Here is a 21,521-nt window from a genome sequence, read left to right on the forward strand (position 1 = left end):
AATTTGCAGTCTGCAAATGATGATTCGTATCTGTGTTTGTCCAACAGCCAGATTACCATCCTATTTACCCATAGGATTTGATGTCATAAGTGACAGTATTAAAAATCAGAAACGTTTCTGATTAGTAATTAAAAGGTCATAAATGGTCAACTTCTGCTGTATTTAAGACCTTTTTTCTTAGTTGCAAGTCTACGAAGCATTTTAACAAGTGGAAGATTAATTTAAAGATAATAACTCAAAGCTTTAAATGTCTATCAAAAAACAGTTTTTCTTTAGTTCTTTCAATTTCTAATAAATTTCTATTTGGTAGTCCCTTCTGTTTCTTGAATCCTTCGTGCACTAAAAACGGTTCAACAGAGATCCTGGTCGAAATGTCTGCAACTTTCGATTTTTCTTCACTAGCTAAATTTTCCTTGGTTTTTCTTCCTTTTTAACGGGGGCGTAATTTAGTTAAAATCCTAAGGCGTGGAAGTTGGAGCCAAGTTTTTAAAATCAAGCAAAAATGATAGTGAAAAATCAAAAACGATCCACTTATTACTATAAAGGCAAAGATTTACTAAAGAAAACTGACCTGTTTCTCTGGATACTTAAATTATTCAGGCTTCTCTTAGTTTTGACAAGATTTTTTGCAGAAACTAAATTTCAGCAGGGGGAGGGGCAAACTGAGCACTGGTTGGTAAATTTGGGCTTGGAGGGGGCAATTGCCCCCCCGCCACTTAGAGAATTACTCCTCTTTTTTTAGTTCCAAATCCGTCACAAAGCTAGCTGGTATGAGTCATTTAGCAACGGAATGCGAAGCAGCATCTTGGGCTATTTACCCTTATTTTAATTAATACTTAGAATTTTAACCTTCAAAATATCAACGAACCGGAAGAAATATATGGAACTGTGTCATTATTTTATTAAATACCCGACAAAGCTAAAAATTAAGGGAAAATTCCGCAAGATGCATCTACGTCAAAAAATCCGGTTTGATTGCAGTTTGTTATGCGGCTAATAGCGAAGTGTTTTAGATCTTTGTGTTTAGTGTCTACTTTATTTGTCTGTTGTGCTTGAACAAAATAATGTTGGAAACTGATCACGACTTTGAATCTGGTATGCTTCTGCTATTTAAATAACTGAAATATAACAAATTTTATGCCGCTCAGGAACTAAACTGATTGACTCCACAAACCGAATAGAAAAAAAAATATAGAAAAAACGAGGAAAGTCGAAGTTGTGCAGTGGCATAAATTTTTTGGGGGAGGGAGGGGGCTGGGGGATAATTTGTATTTTTCAATATCAAGGAGGGAAAAGACTGTCGTTTTTTCTTTTAAAACTCAAAAAGGAGGGTGCCAGCCCTCTCCCCTGGCTCAATGACGCTGCCTTATATTTTTATATTTTGTTTTGAGATTTCTATTATACAACATCGGAAGTTCCGATTAGACCAGGTAAGCCCCCTCCCCTAAAATTCAGCTGATGGGCTCCCATGATTGGTCTTCTTATTTACAAGAAGGGAAGGGATAGAAATGTGTTTCAAATAGTTTGTGGTGTCAAACTGTAAGAAAGGAGAGACTCGGGCTAATAGTAACCGAAACTTTAAAATATTAATAACAAGCTTTGATAACAATTAATCCATTAAAAGAATCGACTTTTTGTGCTGGTTCCGAATGAAGGGAATCTTTAAGTTTAAAGATATACGTCAAATGCTACCAACCTGAGAAAATTTGCATGATTTTCAATAAAATAGCCAACAGCCCCAAAAAGGCAAGTGATCTTGATGAAAACCATGCCATCAAATTAAGTGTTTCAGAAAAACGCCGCTCTAGTGGTTTTCTGTCATTTTGGGGCACAAAACAACCATTTTGCCCAAAAAAAGCAAATTTGACTGTTTTATAGCCAAAATTAGCAAAAAAAAGTTGTGCCAAGTTAACAACTTGGCGAATGTGCCAAGTTGTTATTGACTGGTAATTCTGAGTCAGATACTCGACTTAAAAGTTTCGGAAAACTATATATTGAGCCTTCTATTTTCAGAGAGCCTTCTTATTACGGTGGCACATTCGTTCCTAAATTGGCGAGTAGTGAATACAATATAAAAGGTGAATGTTGACATTTAAATTTAAAGCCGCATTTATTTAGTGATTCACTCAATTTTTTTTGTAGAATTATGTACTCTGATATATAATTGCTTATCAGCTATTATGAAGGAGGATCAGTGAGTCATTGTTTAGGGGGAAGGGCAGATGCCTCAAAGAATGCATTTTAATGCCCAAGTTGTCTAACTCTCCGTAAGCCTTTAGATGAATATAGAAAGGAATCTGGATGCTGCAGGGGGGGGGGGGTATGAATTATATTCTAATCCACTATCATTTAAACTCAGCCTAAGCTGCTATGAGGTTATAGCTTTCTTCTTGCTGCAGAAATACGTCTTCTTTTACAACACAAACCATTTCCATCCTATTCTTACCAACACAAAGGGTGGAAAGATGAAGGAGAGGGGGGCTTTACACAAGCACTGTCACGAAATTTACCGGGAGGAGTTTTGTTTTTATCAACATTTAAATTTAAATATTGGGTTAAATGTTTAATTTTTTATACATATATTCCACAGTTAATGTTAACGAACTTTAATTAAGGAGTGATTCGTTCTGATAATAACCAAAACTCTAAAAAAAACTGCGCTATCTGGCTCAATATACAAGGTAAGTTTATTATAGAGATGTCTAGACCTTATCTACAAAGTATGAATTTTTTTTTTTTTTTTTTTAGAAAGATGGTCACGGAAACATGTTTATTTGTTTAATTTTTCCTCATCAAACCAATGACTCTAGAATATCAGAAGAAAGTTCATTAGAAAGAGAAATGAATGTTCATTAGAAAGTGAAACATTTGAATTTCCAGAAAAGATTGTGTGGACATAAAGTAGCATTTTCTGCCATTTTGTGGCATATACCATAATCTTTGCCCAAAGGGTGCTGAAAAGCCATTGAGTGAAAATTTTGAGATAGCATATCGATTTAAATTTTATCGAAAAGCTTTCCAATTTCAGCAGCAGTAACGCCTCACATTGGCGCATTCGTAGTTGCAATTGATTTATATTCCTTCTTGATTTCCGAGATTTTTTTTTCTCTCTACCGCCTTATTTTTAGTGCTGGGTCTGATGGCACCTCTTGAATCCTTTTCTAAGTAATATAAAATATAACATTCATATACTTACCAACAAAGAGGTGAAAAAAGAAGGCAGAGCATCATGAGTTTGGAGGGATGGGGCAAGTGCTATCAGAAGCTTTGTTTACAAGAGAGAGAGAAAGAGAGAGAGAGAGCCAATTTATTTTTATGAGATTTATTTTTAACAGTACGCATAAGCTTAATATGACATTTATGTTAGGAGTCCATGTCAAAAGAAGAATTGTTTAGCCACTTAATAAATCCGAATCTGGAACCTTTTTGTTCGAGAAATCTAAAACTTTAAGCCCCACTAAATGAGCCGTTCCTAGGTCTGGTAGTGTCCCGGGAAAAATTAGCTACAGTGCCCCCTCCCGACTGAAATATAAGCAATATAAAACCATTCAAAGTGAATAATTTGTTCAAAGGGGACAATCCCATAGCCGCGCCCGCTGCAGCTGCGGTGCCTAGAGTAGCTGACCCCCCCCCTAGGAACGGCTTACCTACTAACAACGTCTCTACTATTATTTTTAGCTAATGATTATACATATGCCATTAACAAATCATTACAGCATGATTGGATGCTGGACAGCCTGATGCAAATACAGCTGCACACGCGCCTCTCCCACTGTAATCTATCTTAATTTTCGCTCTTTGAAAGAGAATGATTTAACAATACGTTTTTAGTCATTTCATCTCGAGAATCGGAGAATTTAAATCATTCTCTTTCATTTCAATGAATTGCCTCGTTTCATCACAATTTATTTATCAGTCTTGGTTGAACTTCTCTGAGGAAAGGATGCTGGGACTGTTCTGAAAAAAAAATATTTTAGTTTTATTGATTTTATCCTGTTGTAATTTTTTTCTTCTTATATATTTTTGTATTGCTGAGGACGACCCTTGGACATAGGGTCAAGATATTAATTCTAATTTGTTTCCCACTGTATTTAGAAATTATCTATTGTTGTGTTGCGAGAGCAACACTTTGGTTTTGTCCTTTTTTTCTTTTTTTTTCTATGCCGCTGATGTTGGCTTATTCCTGGAAACTGGTAAGGATCTAACCTGTGCGGTTTTTACGGAAAGTGTGGACCTCGGGGCAGATTGATGGCATTACATTTTGGAAAGCTCCGCAGAACTCTTGCCTGGGGCCAAAAAGGATGGTTTTTGCTTGTCCACGAGCCAGGGCCTATGGTGTGCAAAATGAAGTGGAGTTATATAGCCTATGTCAGAGAGGAGTATCTGAAGTTGTGCAGCCAAGCTTTCGTTTCATCAAACCATGTTTCTGCTTTCGAGTGGAAAGCTCCGTTCTAGCAGGCAAGCAGGCAGGCACCGCTTTCAAATTGAAGATGGACTAAAATCTAAAAGTGTTAAATATATGCAGCAGTTACCCGGCCCCACAGCCAATATATCTTCTTTGAGGGATAAATAGAAAAATTTACAGAAGCAAAAAAACGGCATTTTCCCACGGGTCCGAAAGTGCTGCCGTGATTTTGTCTGGGTTTATCATTTGTTTTTTCGGACTCGGGATTGAGGTAGAGAAATGTTATCAGATGTACCTCTTAAACTTTAAAAGTTCTGTCATTGCTAAAGAAATTGGAGCTGATCCTTTGCTCCTTTCTAAGTGGTGAGGTTAGAAAGTTGGCCTAAGGCAAAAAAAAATCAACTTTTGAACTAAGACAGATAGAATTTTTTTTCGACGGCAATCGTTAGCTCTTGATAAGCTGATAAAAGTATATGTCATCCATTTTTTTGGTGCAAAAATTCCTTCATGAGATATACTAGTTTGAAAGTTTCAAGGGGTTGACAACTTCAGTAGTAGGGTACACACTGAAACCAAAAATAAGCCGATACAAATTGTGAGACATGTAGGGGACTTGTAAGGAAAGGTCGTCAGTTAGCTCATAATCATCTTCGGCAGTGAGGGGTTTGCGAATTTTGCTATTTGGTGTACTTATTATTTGTTTACAGTGTATTTGATGGTAAGACCGAGTTGGTTCCAGTGGTAAGACATGTAGGGGACTTGTAAGTAATAATCCTCTGTTAGGCTACAATCATCTTTAGTGAAGAGGGGTTTGTAACTTTTGCTAGTTGGTGTAGCCTACCCATACTCACTGTAACCTAGAATTAAGTGTTTACGCAACGGGTACAAACGATAACGTAAAACAACGAGGCAGTTTCATAATAATTAATAGAGTGTCATCTATGGTGTTTTGATCCTGAAAAGTTACGGATAGCTTTATAATACCAAGTAGATTATATAAGATATTGTTCCAAGTCTTGATCCGTTACGATGTCTACGATTGAAAAGGATAAAGTTCAACTGGCTGCAAAGTCAATTTAGTCCCTTCTTTCGATATTCTTCTGTTATTGTTGTTTTTTCAACGCTGAGGAATAGTCTTTGATCATGTGATTACTGATCACGTTCTTCTTTGAACATAACGTTTTAAAAGTTTCGATAGGCTGACAACTTCAGCGTTTAACCGATAGCAAAGAAACAAAACCAAAGTGTTGCTCTCGCAACACTTCATTTGGCGAAGCTGGACAAAGGTTGCTGTAACACTTCACGTTGCTCAGGAAACGTAGGTCTAGTTCTTCCTGTTTTTGGTGTTAGTGATGGAAATGCAGTGTGGTCTTCGTCGCTATTTACTGTCAATACTGTTGCTTCTAATATTTTTCATCTTTTCATACAGTGAAACGATATTACTTACCATCACTAACATATAGCTGTCCATATATTTTTGCTATCATTATTAGATAATAGTATGTTTATTAAACAATTTTTGCCACTGAAAGAATAAAGAGGGAATAAAAGGTGATATTTTTGGTTTTTGTACAGTTTTGCCAAATATTGGACAAACAGGACGCGTTCTAAAAACTTCAAATGAAACAGCTTTGTACTCTGAGCAAAACACATTAGAACTTAAAAATAAATGGTTGATATTTACTAACTATGACATAACACTTTTAGAGCTTACCATTATTTTCCAAATGCGGAAAATATACATTTACATTTACATTTAACATAGACAAAATATACATTTATTATATATGCATTTACTATAAATATACATTTATTATTTGATATATACATTTAACGAAGATGTTTTTTGTTTTTAAATTCAGCTGCAGTTCGCCAGAGGTCTAAGCAGCAACTAAGAAAAAGGAATATACTAATTGGTCTAGTATCAGTGATTGGATCAGTAATTATTATGGTATTAGTAATCAAATTGCTCAGTGCTGGACAAAGGACAGGAGATGCTGCTTGTACATGTGATTATGAAAATTCAACAACTTCTGAAACAAACTCGACTGTATTTGATTTTGATGACGATATTGCAGAAGGCTTGAGGTCTGGATGCAACGGAACAGTAGTTTGTGTAGTAGGTGAGCATCAATTCTTTTATACCATTTTGTTTTTCAGCATCCTAGCGAAAATTCTTAACTAGAAATTTTGCAAAAAATTCTTCTTTACCTGAGCTAAAAAAAAAACAACTTTTAACTAATACTTCTAAGGAATTTTGTAACAAATCGAGGTTTTGTTGAATTTTAAGCTTAGTATTCTAAAACTGGTAATAAAGGCGAAGCAAGATCACTATTTTCTACGCTATAAACATTAATGAGAAACCATGACTGGTAATATTTTATATATATAATATAAAATACTTTTATTTTTATATAATATGTTTATATTATATTATATATATATATATATATATATATATATATATATATATATATATATATATATATATATATATATATATATATATATATATATATATATAGTTTATTATATATATATATATATATATAGTTTATTATATGTTTATATAGTTTATATAATATTATTATATGTAATATAGTTTATTATATATATATATATATATATATATATATATATATATATATATATATATATATATATATATATATATATATATATATATATATACTAGCTAGGCCCCGGCGGCTTCGCCGCCGGGCCCCAGCATGGCACGCGGCAAGGTTCTATATATGGATTCTCATTGTCCCTTGTGTTCTAACCACAGACAGGGCTGGGTCCCGGTGGCCTTGCCACTGGTCCCCGCGGGCCCCAGCATGACACGCGGCAAGGTTCTATATATGGATTCTCATTGTCCCTTGTGTTTTAACCACAGAGAGTGCTGGGTCCCGGTGGCTTTGCCACCGGTCCCTGCGGGCCCCAGCATGGCACGTGGCAGGCTTCTATATATGGATTCTCATTGTCCCTTGTGTTCTGGGTCCCGGCAACGCTGTCATTTTTGGATCGAATTGATGACGTAAATTGGTTTAGTTTTCTGTTTTAAGGTTTTCGAATTGCTTGAATCCATTGTCAAAATATATAGAAATATATGTGCAATCATCAGTTTTTTTTACATTTTAAGCAATTTAATAAAAATTTCTTTTTGACATTAATTGACACTTTGACAAATTTTCTTTGAGTAGCAAGCATTCTAAACTTCAGTAATTTCTCACAAGTTTTTTACATTTTAATCAATTTAATAAAATTTAAAAAGAGTGTCAATTTTTTGAGCTCGTGTAACGGTAATAACGGTCATGTAACAGACGGACACTACATTTATATATATATATATATATATATATATATATATATATATATATATATATATATATATATATATAATACTTTTATTTTTATATAATATGTCTATATTATGTTATATTTATAGTTTATTATGTGTTTATATATATATATATATATATATATATATATATATATATATATATATATATATATATATATATATATATATTATACTGGTGATAATTTATGTGGAGCAAACTCTTTTGTTTCTAAAAATATCTTCAAAGATAGGCTAGCCTTTTAGGGTATACTGAATTTTTCCTAAACTTGTGCTTTTTGAATTTCCTACCCAATTAGCACATTGTTTCCAGGAGCTAACGGCAAATTGTTAGCAAACGTAAAGATTTGACGATGGAAAACCTCTTGTAAATGAAATACGTGTCATACAGCACTTAGGGCTTGCCCCCCCCCCATCTTAAGGAATTTACAATTGCTCTTACAATTTTCTCTGTGTTTTATAAATAGTATTTATTACATTTTTGGGGGGATTTTGCACTTTCGGAGATGTTTTCCTCTAAATCTAAATAAATCCAAATCTAAATTAAATATAAAAAATCGCTATTAAATCTTGTTTTTTGTTTTTGTCTACAGGTGTGACAATGGGTCCAGCGTTAGCTTGAATATGGTAGATTAATATATAGCAAAAGATTATCTTTTCTGTTTCTTTTTTGTTTTTATATACTTCAACCAGTATCAAACAATTCGAGGGAACAAAGTATGAGTAAGGAGCGGCTCCTGTTAATGGTAGCTGAAAATCTAATAAACCGAGTTTTGAAAACAATATACACGTCTAAAGAATCGAATTTTTACGATGATTCTAAGTACGTAGAATTCATTAGGTTTAAAATTACACCCCAGCGGTTGTAATCCTGAGAAAATGTAATTTTCGAAAAAGGAGAAAACACCCGATAGAAATTGACTGATCTTTATGACAATTGCACTATCAAATTCGGCATATCAGACAAATCTATTTCAGAGGTTTTAAACCACTATCTACCATTACTTGGTAGATATTCAGTCTTGTTTCAGAATTCACACTGTGAACACCTTTTTTTGGATATAATCTCATTCACACAATAAGACAATTGTTATTCCCTGGTCATTCAAGGTGTTTGCACCTCGCTGAAATCAACCGTTCCAAACCTGTTTTTACATCAGATTATTGATGATAGCAAGGACTGATCTAACGTGATTCAAACTAGATCGTAATTATTGATTTATTTAATGATGGCGAGCGTGAGCCAAAAAAATTTTGAGGACTTCAAAGTTAGCATTAATACCATGCTGACGAAACTGGATAAACTCGACATTATTTTGGCAAACCAAAACGAATGGCCTAAGAAGTTTGGAGGCTGATATTGAAGTCATAAAATAGGATGGACTAGAACGTGGCAATAGATTCGTGAACTCGAAAGTCAACTGAGCGCACATAAAGCTTCCTGTGAATTACTGTCTAAAAGAACTATTGGTAATTGACTTAAAAAGCAGAAGAAAAAATCTCATCATTCGTGGTCTACGAAACGAAAAGGGTAACCGAACCCTGGAATCTAACATGGAATCATGGATCAGTGATACTTTGGGAATTTCTAGCCCCATTACCATTGACAATTTGTATCGACTGGGGTCGAAAACAAGCGATAACCTTACCACTAGGCGAGGCTCATCGAAAACTGTGACGTTAAAACCAGTTTTCTTTCCCTTAGCAACGACAAAGAGAGTGCAATTTATTATGCGTAATTCGGGGAAGCTTAAAGGTTCGGGAGCTCGTGTTGTGTCTGATCTTCCTCCCAAACTTAACGATATCAGGAACGGCCTTCTTGCTAAGGCTAAAGGCCTGCGCGAAGCTGGAAAATGTGAGTCCTCCAGGATCAAACAGAAGGGAGCGGATCTATGGTTAGAAGTACGTCACCTGAACTCTGAGGAGTGGGTTAAATACAATGACCATCATGAAGCTGAACAGTTAACAGTGAACTGCAATAATGATTATAATGATTATTTAAAAAGAGTATTATTCATTTTTCTATTTTTTAATATTTATATTAAGTGACAACAGAATATTTTTTTATGAAGTTTTTGTCGAGATAAGTGGTGGTTTTTGCTGTCAGTATGGGTGATATATCAACAAGTAGAGAATAGTATTCAATTTTTTCTTTTTTTTCTGGTCGTCATCATGGTTAGTTAAAAATCAAATACGATCTAACCGTAATAATCATGGTTCTTGTTTTTGTCTTTTCTTGTCTTCTCTTTTGTTCTTTTATATTTTTTGTCGTAGATGTAGATCAGTTTCTTAAGTGTATTACTGTATTTTATCACATTCAGTTATTAATTTTCCTTTCTTTACCTTTTCTCCCACCCCATTCGGGGGCGCGTCCAGCAATCATTGATCTACTAAGAATTAATGTCTAAATTTACAGATGGCGAGACCTTAAACAAATTCTAGCAAATGATCTAGTGAAAGAGTATTTTGGTAATATGGATGAATCTGTGGTAGCTCTCCCCCAAAATAAATATATTAATGATAATTATATAGATCATATAGCTACTCCAGGATCATTCCGGTCAATATTTTGGAATGAGTAAAATGGTTTTCTATCGGCGTTTCTTCCCAGTCATGATGTTTTGTCGATTGGGGTGTGTTAAACATTTCTTTATGATAATCTTTCTTCTTCAGTCCAAATTCTAGATTATAATTTCTTTGAAAAATCACGAGTATCGAAAAATAAAGGAGGAATCGGGTGTTATGTACGTCATGATATTCATTAGCGAAAAATAACAGATTTTGATGACTTATACGAGGAAATGAAATTTGAATTTTTAATTTTACAATTGAAAATACATAATGAGAATGTTGCGTGTTGTGTTTGTTATAAGCCCCCTCATATATCACCTTCTTCTTTTTCTTCGTCTCTTAATACCCTCATGAAGCTAATATCAAGCAAGTACCAAAGGGTAATCTTGATGGGAGACTTCAACATCAATTTGATGTATGATCCACATCAGACAACAAATGACAACATCAGACAACAAATAAAGAAAAGAAGGAGTGTAGACTTAGCAAAAAGGCGATAGATTTTCTATCGATTTACCTGTCGCATGGTTTATTACCTCTTTGTAACATGCCTACAAGAATAACTGCAACGCCGGCATCACTGATGGTCAATATTCTGACGAATTTTGAGACAAATCTAATAAGGATAGTATTGGTGGATTCTTCTGATCATTTCATGTTGTTTTCTGAATTAAAAGTGAGCTTAAACTGAGCAAAAAAAAATCCAAAAAGTCATGGATATTCAATAAAAATACGCTGCGACTATTAAAAGAAAGATTAAATGTTATGAATGATAATGGACTTTTTGAATCTGAGGATGTGAACCACGTTATGGATTTATTTTTAAAGCAGTCTAAGGAAATATTAAATGAAACATGCCCGGTGAAAAAGATTAATCTGAGACATTATTAATCTCCTAGTAAGCCGTGGATATCCAAAGGTGTACTACGATCTATAAAGTTTAAAAATCAATTATTCAGAAGGCAACTTAACCGTCCATTTGATGAAAACATTTCTGAATTTAAAAGGTATAAAAATCAACTGTCAAAAATTCTTTGATTGGAAAAGAAGAATTATTATGAACGAGAGTTGGGAAAGTTCGTTTGTCTCCGAAAAAGACTTGGTCACTAATTAACGAATGCCTTAGTAAGAGGAAGGACCAAAGTTTTCCAGATGAAATGTGCACTCCTGAAAATCAAGTACCTCGTAATGATAAGAAGGAAATAGCAGATGCCCTGTACCGGCATTTTCCTAAAATAGCTGGGAAAAACTTGTTGCCTCATCAAGATCAAGTAGTCAAAATAAAAATGGTTTTAGAAAGTTCCTTCCACCACCACATGATATGTCAATATTTTAAACACAGGTTTCTGAATAAGAATTAAAGAATGTAGTTACTCTTTTGAAAAATGGTAATTCTGAGGGTTTTGATGGATCATGGATCATGGATGGATTTAATAGATGATGGATCGACATTTTTGCTAAAAGAAATATTCCCTCAAATCTCGCGCATTTTGTCATATAATAAACCTGGCATTTAAAAACGGGACGTTCCCTTCATCATTAAAAGATTCAGGAATATTGGCTCTTTAAAAAGGAGGGCAGAAAACAAATCCGTCAAATTACCGCCCTATATTGCTCCTGTCGGCTTTTTATAAAATAATTGAATGTTGTCTGTATAATAGAATAATGCGTTTTTAGATCATTTTGAAATGATAAATCAGCTACAATTCGGATTTCGCAAATGTCATTCTACCGATCATGCCGTCCTATTACTAACACAGTATGTCCATGATATTCTTGACCGTGGAGAAATTCCAGCCTCCATTTTTCTTGACATTGAAAAAGTGTTTGATTCAATATCTTGTGATATTTTTAATGCATAAGTAGGATCATTACGGTATAAGAGGGCCAGCAAAATCCCTAATAGCATCTTATGTTAAGGACCGTTCTCAATATGTTGATGGAGGTGATGTTTCATCTGAAATGACTCGTCAATCTAATACCGCTGGTGACCCGCAAGGGTCAATATTTGGTCCCCTACTTTTCTTAATTTATGTGAATGACCTGAATATTTCAATGAGAATATTTGGTTTGAATTTGTAATTTGCGGATGACACTGCATTGGAAGAAGCTTTCAGCCATCTTCTATTGTGGCTTGAGTCAAATTTCTTAGCTCTTAACGCTGATAAAACAAAATTCGTGGTTTTCTCGCAATGTAACACTGCAGTTCCTGAGCTTCAACTAACTGAATCAACTGATTTTAAATTAATGATTTCACGAGCAGCAACTATGCGATACCTTGGAGTACTCCTTGACTCTAATCTATCATGGAAGCCTCATATATCTAATCTGTGGATGAAATTGGGGAGAAATATAGGTATAACGCGAAGACTTAGGTCATCTGTTCCCCTTGAAGCAACGTGATCACTGTACTATGCACTTATTCCTTCTCATTTAATGTTTTCATCACTTGTTTACCTTAACACATTTAGTTCTCATATTGCGCCACTTCAGAGAAAACAGAACAAAGCTCTGCGGGTCCTTAAGAGTTACTTGCCTTTCCCTAAATTATACCAGCGAAGTCGTCAGCAGAATCTCTATATTGCTTCCTTAATATTCTTCCCTCAAGAAATTTTGTGACTGTTGAATCTATCCTCTTTAAACTGAAGTATGACCGTGGTTTGCTTCCCTTGTTTTTTCGTTCCTCGAACCTTTTCCCTCTTCAAAGTATTGAGCACGGACATCTAACTAGAAATTTTAATAAATTGTATCAGCCAAGAATAATAAATGAAAGATTGAAGTTTTCGCTTCGAAACTCGGTAATTCGGTATTGGTATATTTATGCGTCTAAACTGGATACTGAATTCAAACAACCAAACGAAAACTTAAATTTATGTTGATATATTGAAACTTGTTTGTGATAAGTGAGTTGTTTTTAGTTAATGCGGATCGCCTTTGGGATGTTACGTTTGTTCCCATGCTGGACCTGGGCATTCTCCAGGGTTCTTTGTGTCTTTTATTTTATTTTATTGATATTTTTTTTATTTCGCTGCACGTGTCAACGGGTGTTGTTGTTGACCGGACATTGACGGGTGAATATGTTTAATTACACTTGTATGAATTGCATGTAGTGAAGTATGGATGTTGTATTTATTTATAGAGGTTTTTTCCATCCCATGAATTACGAATTTGTCTTCTCAGTCGAGCTCTAGAGCTTTTGTTATTTATTTTATTATTAAAAAGAACCTGAACTAACAAAAAGCTTTTTTTCGGAAGTCAAGAGTAAAAAAAAACGAGAAGTAAGAGTAAAAAACTAAAAACTAAAAAAAATATTGATTGACGGATTTTACAAGATATATCTATAAAACGAGCTGAAATAAACTGACTTGTAGTATTTTCTAATAGATGAAGAAGTCTAGAAACTAGAGCTTTACTGGAAACACGCAACAAACCCCACAAAATCAGGATGTTTTCTTAGGAGCAGAAAATTTTACAACCAGGCTGAAAGAAACGAAAGACTAATTTATAAGTATAGTCTTTCAGCGACAATGATATTGGTAACTTTCAGTATACAGTTATGCTATTCCAGAACGATCAAACGACCTCAGTTCTTAGTAAAACGCTAGTTTTGCTGAAAGTTAAGTTTCAATTTCACACTTAACTTCTCTAAGAAAATTTCTGTTTTTTTTTTTTTAATATGCACAGTAAACTTCTCTAAAATATCATTGATTAACTTGAGCGATAAAATTAAAGAAGTCAACATGATTTAAGGGCATTGAATGGGTCTATAGGTTTTACATCTGACATCAATTACATTTTCGCATTGCCGCGAAAATGTTCAGCTTTGCCACGTAAATAAAGAGTTTGAGAGTTATGTCGTTATAGAGTAGCTATTTTTAAGGATTCGCTCACAAAAAATTTAATAAATTTTCATAAAAATGAAAATAAATGAGTGTGGTACCCTGATAGTCCTTGTATTAAGAAAAAAATAAAAAAAATAAACCAAACAAACTATACAATGTTAACAATAATAGTGAGGAGTTTTACTCCTCACTTTACTCCTCCGCTTTTTTACTTTCTGTTATTTACTATGGTATGTTTGCGAGTTTCTTTGATAATTTACTTCATATAAATAATAGTGGAAACACCGAAAGTCATGCCTTTTCAAGGTACACCCAGTAATGAGCAAGGCGTCCAACCTTCAGGGGTGTCTTTCAAATTGATGGTAAAAGATAACTCTTAAAAAAACTCCTTTTTTGGTTTCTTAAAGAAAACCACACTCCTGTGGTTTCTCTAGACCGGGTGGATGAGCTCAAAACCTACCGATTACTTTTTAAGACCATGAAAATTGATTTGTTATCATACAAAGCGTTACCTACGCTCCGTGACAACAGCAAACGGATCGACAACTCCATATACAGAAACTTTACTCCGGTTTTTAGCCCGCAGAGGTACACCTAGTAGGAGCTTAGCGTACCAAAAAAAAACTGACGGACAAGCTCCTTTATCTGACGTACTAAAACCATTCCAAAAAGGTGACAAAGCTAACAAATTGATTACAGAAAGCGCGTTATAAATTTAAAAAAGAACTCTTCTTCTATAGCGTGCTTTGCAAGGAACAAGCAGACTGTATGCCTTGAAAAGCTTTGCACATGGAAATTCTAATAAAAGCGTACGAGTATGTTTTAAGTCACTTCCAATGGGTAATCCAAGGTAATTTATGCTTGGTGACATCTAAACAGGATCTCCATCAACACAAATGATATCGGGGACGGGCTGATTGCGTGACATACCAATTGACACAACTTCACTCTTTTCAGTATTAAACTCAAGCCCTATTTTCCTATATTTAGAACATAAAATCTCAAAATTTTCCTCAATGCCAGAAATGGTTCGACTAGATTCAGGACGTCGTCAGCATAATTTAGATATGACAAATCAAGACTTCGAAAAATAAACAATGTGTGAACTGTATTCTGGAGCTCTAGCACACTGTTATTATAAAATGGAGGTGATTATACCCCGCCCTGCCTAATACCTTTCCAAACGCGAATTATAACTTTTCAAACAACAAAATCTTTTTGAGTAGGCACTTTGACAAAAATATGAAATCAACTATACATATGTTTGTAGACACGTAGGATTGAGCTATCAAGACCATGGTGGCTGGCACTAAGCAGTAACCGAGGATGTATCGCCGAATCGAAGGCCCGTGATACATCATGACCAGCCATGATAACAATATCATTATTTTCTTTCACATCTAACAGAACATTTGCAATAACTCAGTTCACGACGGATATGTTCACGGCCGCCAAACTGATTGTCTGGCATGGAACAAACTCGGGTAATCTCATCAGTAACTAACAGCTGTAATAATTTACAGAATACTGGTGAAACACTTATAAGTCGGTGCGAACTACGCTTATTTTTATCTTTTCCTTCTTGAGCAAAGGGGTCACAACACCAGCGTAAAAAAAAACATGAGGAACTAACCCACTATTGAATATTATATGGAACAGCATTCCCAGATGGTATAAGAGATTTAAATGTCCATGTAGTAGATGCATGCCACACGACTGGTCAATTCCACGTGAATATTTCTTTTTAAGTTTCAGAATACATTGACTAATTTTTTGTGGGTATATCATGAACCCTGGACGAGATTCCTATCGCCCAAGGCCATATCCAGCGCTGAGGAAAATTCATCTTGTAAATTAGAATCCGGGGGCGAGAACTCATTTATGCAATATTTGACCCATTCATGTTCAGAGTGTGAGGCATAGTCATTTGACTCACATTCGATATTCATGTTGCCAATGAACCGCCATATCTCATCACGATTTCTTAACAGTCTATCCCTATTTTTATCTATAACATCTGCCTTATGTTTACTAAGAATATTAGAAAAAATATGCTTAGTATAAAGTATAACGTCATTAACAACGCCGAACCGAGATCTGCCACAATCGTTAAAATACGATACTAAAGTTTAGAAGTTTCACATGCTCGTGCAAGCTAGGCGTTAAGAAACCATCTAGGAGCTTCAGATGCAAAATGGACTTTACGTTTAGGTACATCAGCAGCTTCTGTGCATCGCATGGCATGGGTTAGCTCAGAACAGTATATGTTAAACAGAATCTGTCTTTCACTAGCTATTATATCTGTATTCTGCTGAAGGAGCTGGAATCGTATCTTAACTTTCCTCACTATACTGTCAAGAACGCTTGAGTATGAAGTTAAGTCAATTTTGTTCCATTCAGACTTAGAATACCACTTTCTTTTACTTGTGGACCTATTTTCAGCATGAGTGACTTCGAATGGGTAGGTAATAGGAAAATGATCAGAAACTGATACGGCGGTGTCAATGTGACAATTATCTAGCACTTTTATATCGGTAGAACAGATAAAGAAATCCAAAGAGCTTGTAGAGCCTGAATTACGTACATAGGTGAAGGAGCAATTGTTCAAGACAGGTTGCAGATCAACAAAAGCGAGTCAAAGGATTTGAGTCCTTGCATTAGCATCGTCATTCAGATGACAATTAAAGTCTCCCACAACGATCACCTGACCATGCTTATCTGAACATTCCCTGACAGACTGAACTAGTTTGGCGCATGCAGCAGCAATTCGCTCTTCTGAGGCAAGATCATGGCAGTCGATTGGAAGATAGACGGAGAACACATAAATATCCTCAACTTTCACAGCTATGTAAAGTTTGTCTTCACCAACCAGCTGGGTGGCAAGGCGAGAGTTGACAAGAATGGCAACACCGTTTGACGGTCTTCCTTGTCCCGAAGAGATAGCAGGCACTGCAAATAGCTGGACGCAGTCTGTTAGTTCCAGTAGACAGACAGAGGAAGCTGTCAGGAAATGCTCCAGTAAATAGAGCGCATCATTACAGCATAGTGCACGTTCAAGGAAGGGCAGTTTTTCAACACTGCCTTTTTATTCTACGAGCACGCCCTTCGCTGAGGAGTTACCGTAGCTTCATTGCTGCTGGACATCCTGTAATATAGCAGGTATGGTTATCAGAACCACACAATGCACATTTTACACCCTTAGAGCAAGGGTTCTGTCTTGAGTTCTTGTGATCATCTGCACAGCAAAAACATCGAGTAATGTTTTACAGGTTTGAGCTGCATGCCTGTACTGTTGAAAATCATAACATCGCATAGGTAAAAATCTGTAGTCCTGAATTTGATGTTTCTCATAGCTGAAGGTCAAAGGATTTTCGAGAGCTCTCAGTAGATTAGTCTCACTTTCGAAAAACAACTGATAGGAACGAGTGTTTCGTATCCATTCTGCTTTCAAATACTTCTCGATCACACTGCATAGATCTGTGTCCGTGGGATCGTCAGAAATATGGCGTATAATGCCAAAGTGCAAAGGAGATATTATTTTTGCATCTTCCACGGCATTAACAAGAGTAGTCGCAGCTTTCTTGTCATCAAGTACAATCCGCCCCTCTTTCTGCAAAGGCCTCAAGTCTAGTATATGATAAAAGCAAGCACTCTCAAGGAAACCAAGGTATGACAATCAGCAAGACTCTCAAGGTAACCCTTGCGCTCGACAGGCTTTTTAAGACCTTTAGGTGGCTGTTTCAGAATTACTAAGTACGTAGATTTCGCTTTATGAACATCGGAGGAGCACTGAGACACATTACCATGCTGAAGTTTCAATGAGGCTACGTGTTCCTTGAGATCATCAACAGTACTACAGACCATTTAATTTCCTGGTAAGCGTTGCAGTAATTTCACCAGGGATCATCAGCTTCATAAATTCCAAACTTGCGTAGCATGGGTTTCTTTTTGTCACAATGCTGAATAGCCCTTACTAAATTGGACACAATATCCTGTGGCTTTACGCGATCAGAAGCACTAGTAGTCATGCCAGCTAGCGGCCAAAGGATTTCCTTGGCTTTTAACAGTATATCGGGCTTGTAATATTGCGCAGATTTGGAAACAACATCATTGCTTGCATTTCCTGCCTTATTAGCACGAAAAAAGAAGTCAAGACAGGATTGTCTATTAATTTTATCTCTTGCGAGTCAGTTCCATTCCAGCAGGGGATAAATTGCAACCAATGTCTTACTTCTCTAGCAAAATGGGAAGTGCGGGTCCCGGTATACCTATCCCCAGCAGTTTAAGTACAAAGTACGACCAGTACAACGGCGCTTCTATACTGTTCCCGCTCCCTTCTGCAAAGTTAGAAAACTCGACGATTTCGATCACTTTTTTTTGCCAAAAAATAATGGGTTCACTATTTTACTATTTTTCACAATTTTCTTGTATAGCAATCGCAGATATGTTGTCTAATGGATATCGCTAATTGAATCTCTTTCTTCACGTCTCTGTACTTATTAAGTCACTACATCCCAGGGGATTTAATATTCAAGTATTTAATCTATATTCAAGTTGCCAAAAATGAAAAAAAAATTGTCAATAACATTTAAATAAGGCAATCGGATCATAAATGTTTCTAGGAAAAACCACGCAGGTATAACCCCTTACTTTATTGAAAGGTTATTATCCAGAAATAATGTGATTGCAAACTCTCCTTCAATCAAGACTCCTAAAACGGTATAATACGGACTCTCAATCAACGGCTTAATTGCATACCGTTTGTAAACTCCTTTCACGGGAGCTTCAACAGTTTTAAAATTGGTTCGTAAACATTTATTTTATTGCCAAACGATTGATTTTTATAAAGCAGCCTTATTTTTCTTATGGCAAGTGCTTTCTTTTTTTCAAAAGGGCCAAGGAAAACTGTAGTTTTGATGCAACAAATCATTTTTACTCAAATTGAACACGAAAAGTTTATTTTTTATATAAAAGTAAAGAACGATACTAAAACTAAAAACCAGAGAAAATTACTTCATATATGAGCCTCCCCGCTCTGTTCTTTACTCTATGGCTTAGGAAATGCTTAAATTATTTTAGAATGTAACAAACATAGCCCTGGCAATTGCAAGCTCCATTTACTTATGATTGATTTTCAAAACATCTGAACTGAAAATATTATTGCATAAAGAATATGCGACAAAAAGTTCATTCATTCAAGAAGTGTTTTAATAAATTGCATTTTATCGCATTGAGAAACAATTCAGAATGTGGCGCAAAAAAGTGGTGAAAGGGGAAAGCTTTCCTCTTCCCCTCAAAAATAGGATGATTATTGGTTGTTTTAAATATTATAATCATGGCCATAGTGAGTATGAGAGGGACTATCCTCCCTCAACACCTCACTCAAATATAAAGTTGTATAGAAATACTTCGAGAATAAGACAAATTTTTTCTCATTAAAATGTATTTACTTTACGCGTGTATTTACTTTTTTCATTAAAATGAGATTTTCAATAATATAAAGCAATGTTTTAGCCCCTTCAAACGTGGCTGAATTTTAACTTTTTAGCTCAATAGTTCAGAATATAAAGACTAATATTTCCTGCTCAAAGCTACTGTTCCTGCAACATGAAGGAAGCAGTCAGTCCCCTTTAACTGTCAGCACTTACAATTTAAGGTTTATTCCAAATATATATGCCGAATAAGTGATAATCAAGGGGTTATTCTCTTGCTCTGTTTTTTCGGGAGAACTTATCATGAGAATTAAAAAAAAAGAGTAAAAACTTAGTTATGAGGGTCGAGGGTTTATGAGGTACACCCACCTGTACTAGCAGGTGCGTTGTCATATATAAACCGGCCATTTTTACATGGACCCGATGCATGCTGTATGGCCTCTGAAGTTGGGAGGCAACAAATTTGGTTTTTCGATAGTTTTAATCGATTGGACATCCCAGAATTTTCACTTGATAGCATTTTGGCATCCTTTGGGCCGAAAATTACTGTTTTATATCATAAAATTGTAGAGACAACTACTTTGCTATGGTAAGATCTCTTTTGTTGCTTAAAAGAAAAACTATAGCTCTTAATTTCCGTTCTAAAAGCCCTCTTCGAACATCCTACCACCATTAGTTCGATGCGAACCTTCCTAAAAAGAAAAGAAGAAAAATTAACATGAATACGCGGCCGTCATTTTCGGGAGAAATACGAAATATCGTAACTCTGTCGGTAGGGATTTGAAAGCACAGTTATATTTAGAATCGCCATGAGAATCAAATTCTTTTGACGTATATAAACCTATCAAAATTCTCCTTTTTTTTAGATTTTCAGTAACTACTGCACAGGTTACTCCATACATACAGTTAGAGGGATCTATCTCAATTCAAAATCACGTACTATCTTTGAAGAAAAAGTAACTAAACAACAGAAAATATAAGCATAGTTTTATATGTAATGTCAAAGCCATAGTCGTTAAGACTACTGGCACATCATCTTTGTGAATATTCTACTCGTATCGTTGTATTTATCTTTATTTTTCTTTCAGATGGGGCTTTATTTTCATGGCATACCTCTAGACCTAGGGCAGCCCGATGTCGCCTTGGAGACCGATTCGACCCTGTGACAAGATCTTGCACACCGAGATAAAATCAAACGATAGAATTTGTATTTATTAAGAGTAAACGTTTATTGAATCTTAAGTTATTAAACGTACAATTTAAAAAGAATTTCATTTTTTCTTCTCCAGTAGGAAACTTTCAGCGAATAACGTCTCTATGGATATACCAAAGCCACGTCGTTACCTTTTTTCAAGAAATCCTAATATGTTCTGGCAAGTATTGTATCGATTTTAAACATTTGGGCTATGAGGAGATCTATCCTGCTCCCACATTCCAAATATAAACCTAAAAGGCATCTAAGTTGATGAATGATCTTTAAAATTAAATAAAAAAATAAGTTTTTTTAACTGAAAGTAAGGAGCGACATTAAAACTTAAAACTAACAGAAATTATTCCGTGTATGAAAGGGGCTGTTCCTTCCTCAACGCCCCGCTCTTTACTCTAAAGTTTGACTCTTTCTCTCGATTCTACTTTATAAAACAGTAAATAACTTTTTCGTAAAGAGTGGGATGTTGAGGAAGGAACAGCCTCTTTCATATACGGAGTAATTTCTGTTCGTTTTAAGTTTTAATATTTGTTTTTGTTTCGACGTTTTTTCCCAATTAACTTACTTTTTTTTCATCATATTCGTCCTGGTCCATCATTTCTCGACTTGTAGCTTGGAAATCTTTTCGGCTAGTCTAAACATTAGAATTGGCTAATCTTGTTCTAAACCCATGTTAATCCCTTTTCTACATAAGCTATATAGA

General features: G+C 35.2%; 1 protein-coding gene across 1 annotated transcript; it reads left to right on the forward strand.

Annotated features, from left to right (window-relative positions):
* Positions 1-972: 972 nt before the first annotated feature.
* Positions 973-20,880, forward strand: LOC136034563 (uncharacterized). Its single transcript, XM_065715806.1, has 3 exons — positions 973-1,095; positions 6,268-6,528; positions 20,700-20,880. Exons 1-3 carry the CDS (start codon positions 1,065-1,067, stop codon positions 20,798-20,800), a joined length of 393 nt encoding a protein of 130 aa, XP_065571878.1. The 5' UTR covers positions 973-1,064; the 3' UTR covers positions 20,801-20,880.
* The last annotated feature ends 641 nt before the right edge of the window (positions 20,881-21,521 follow it).

The sequence above is a fragment of the Artemia franciscana genome, chromosome 13 (genome assembly GCF_032884065.1).
Source record: "Artemia franciscana chromosome 13, ASM3288406v1, whole genome shotgun sequence".
NCBI classification, from domain to species: Eukaryota; Metazoa; Arthropoda; class Branchiopoda; order Anostraca; family Artemiidae; genus Artemia; species Artemia franciscana.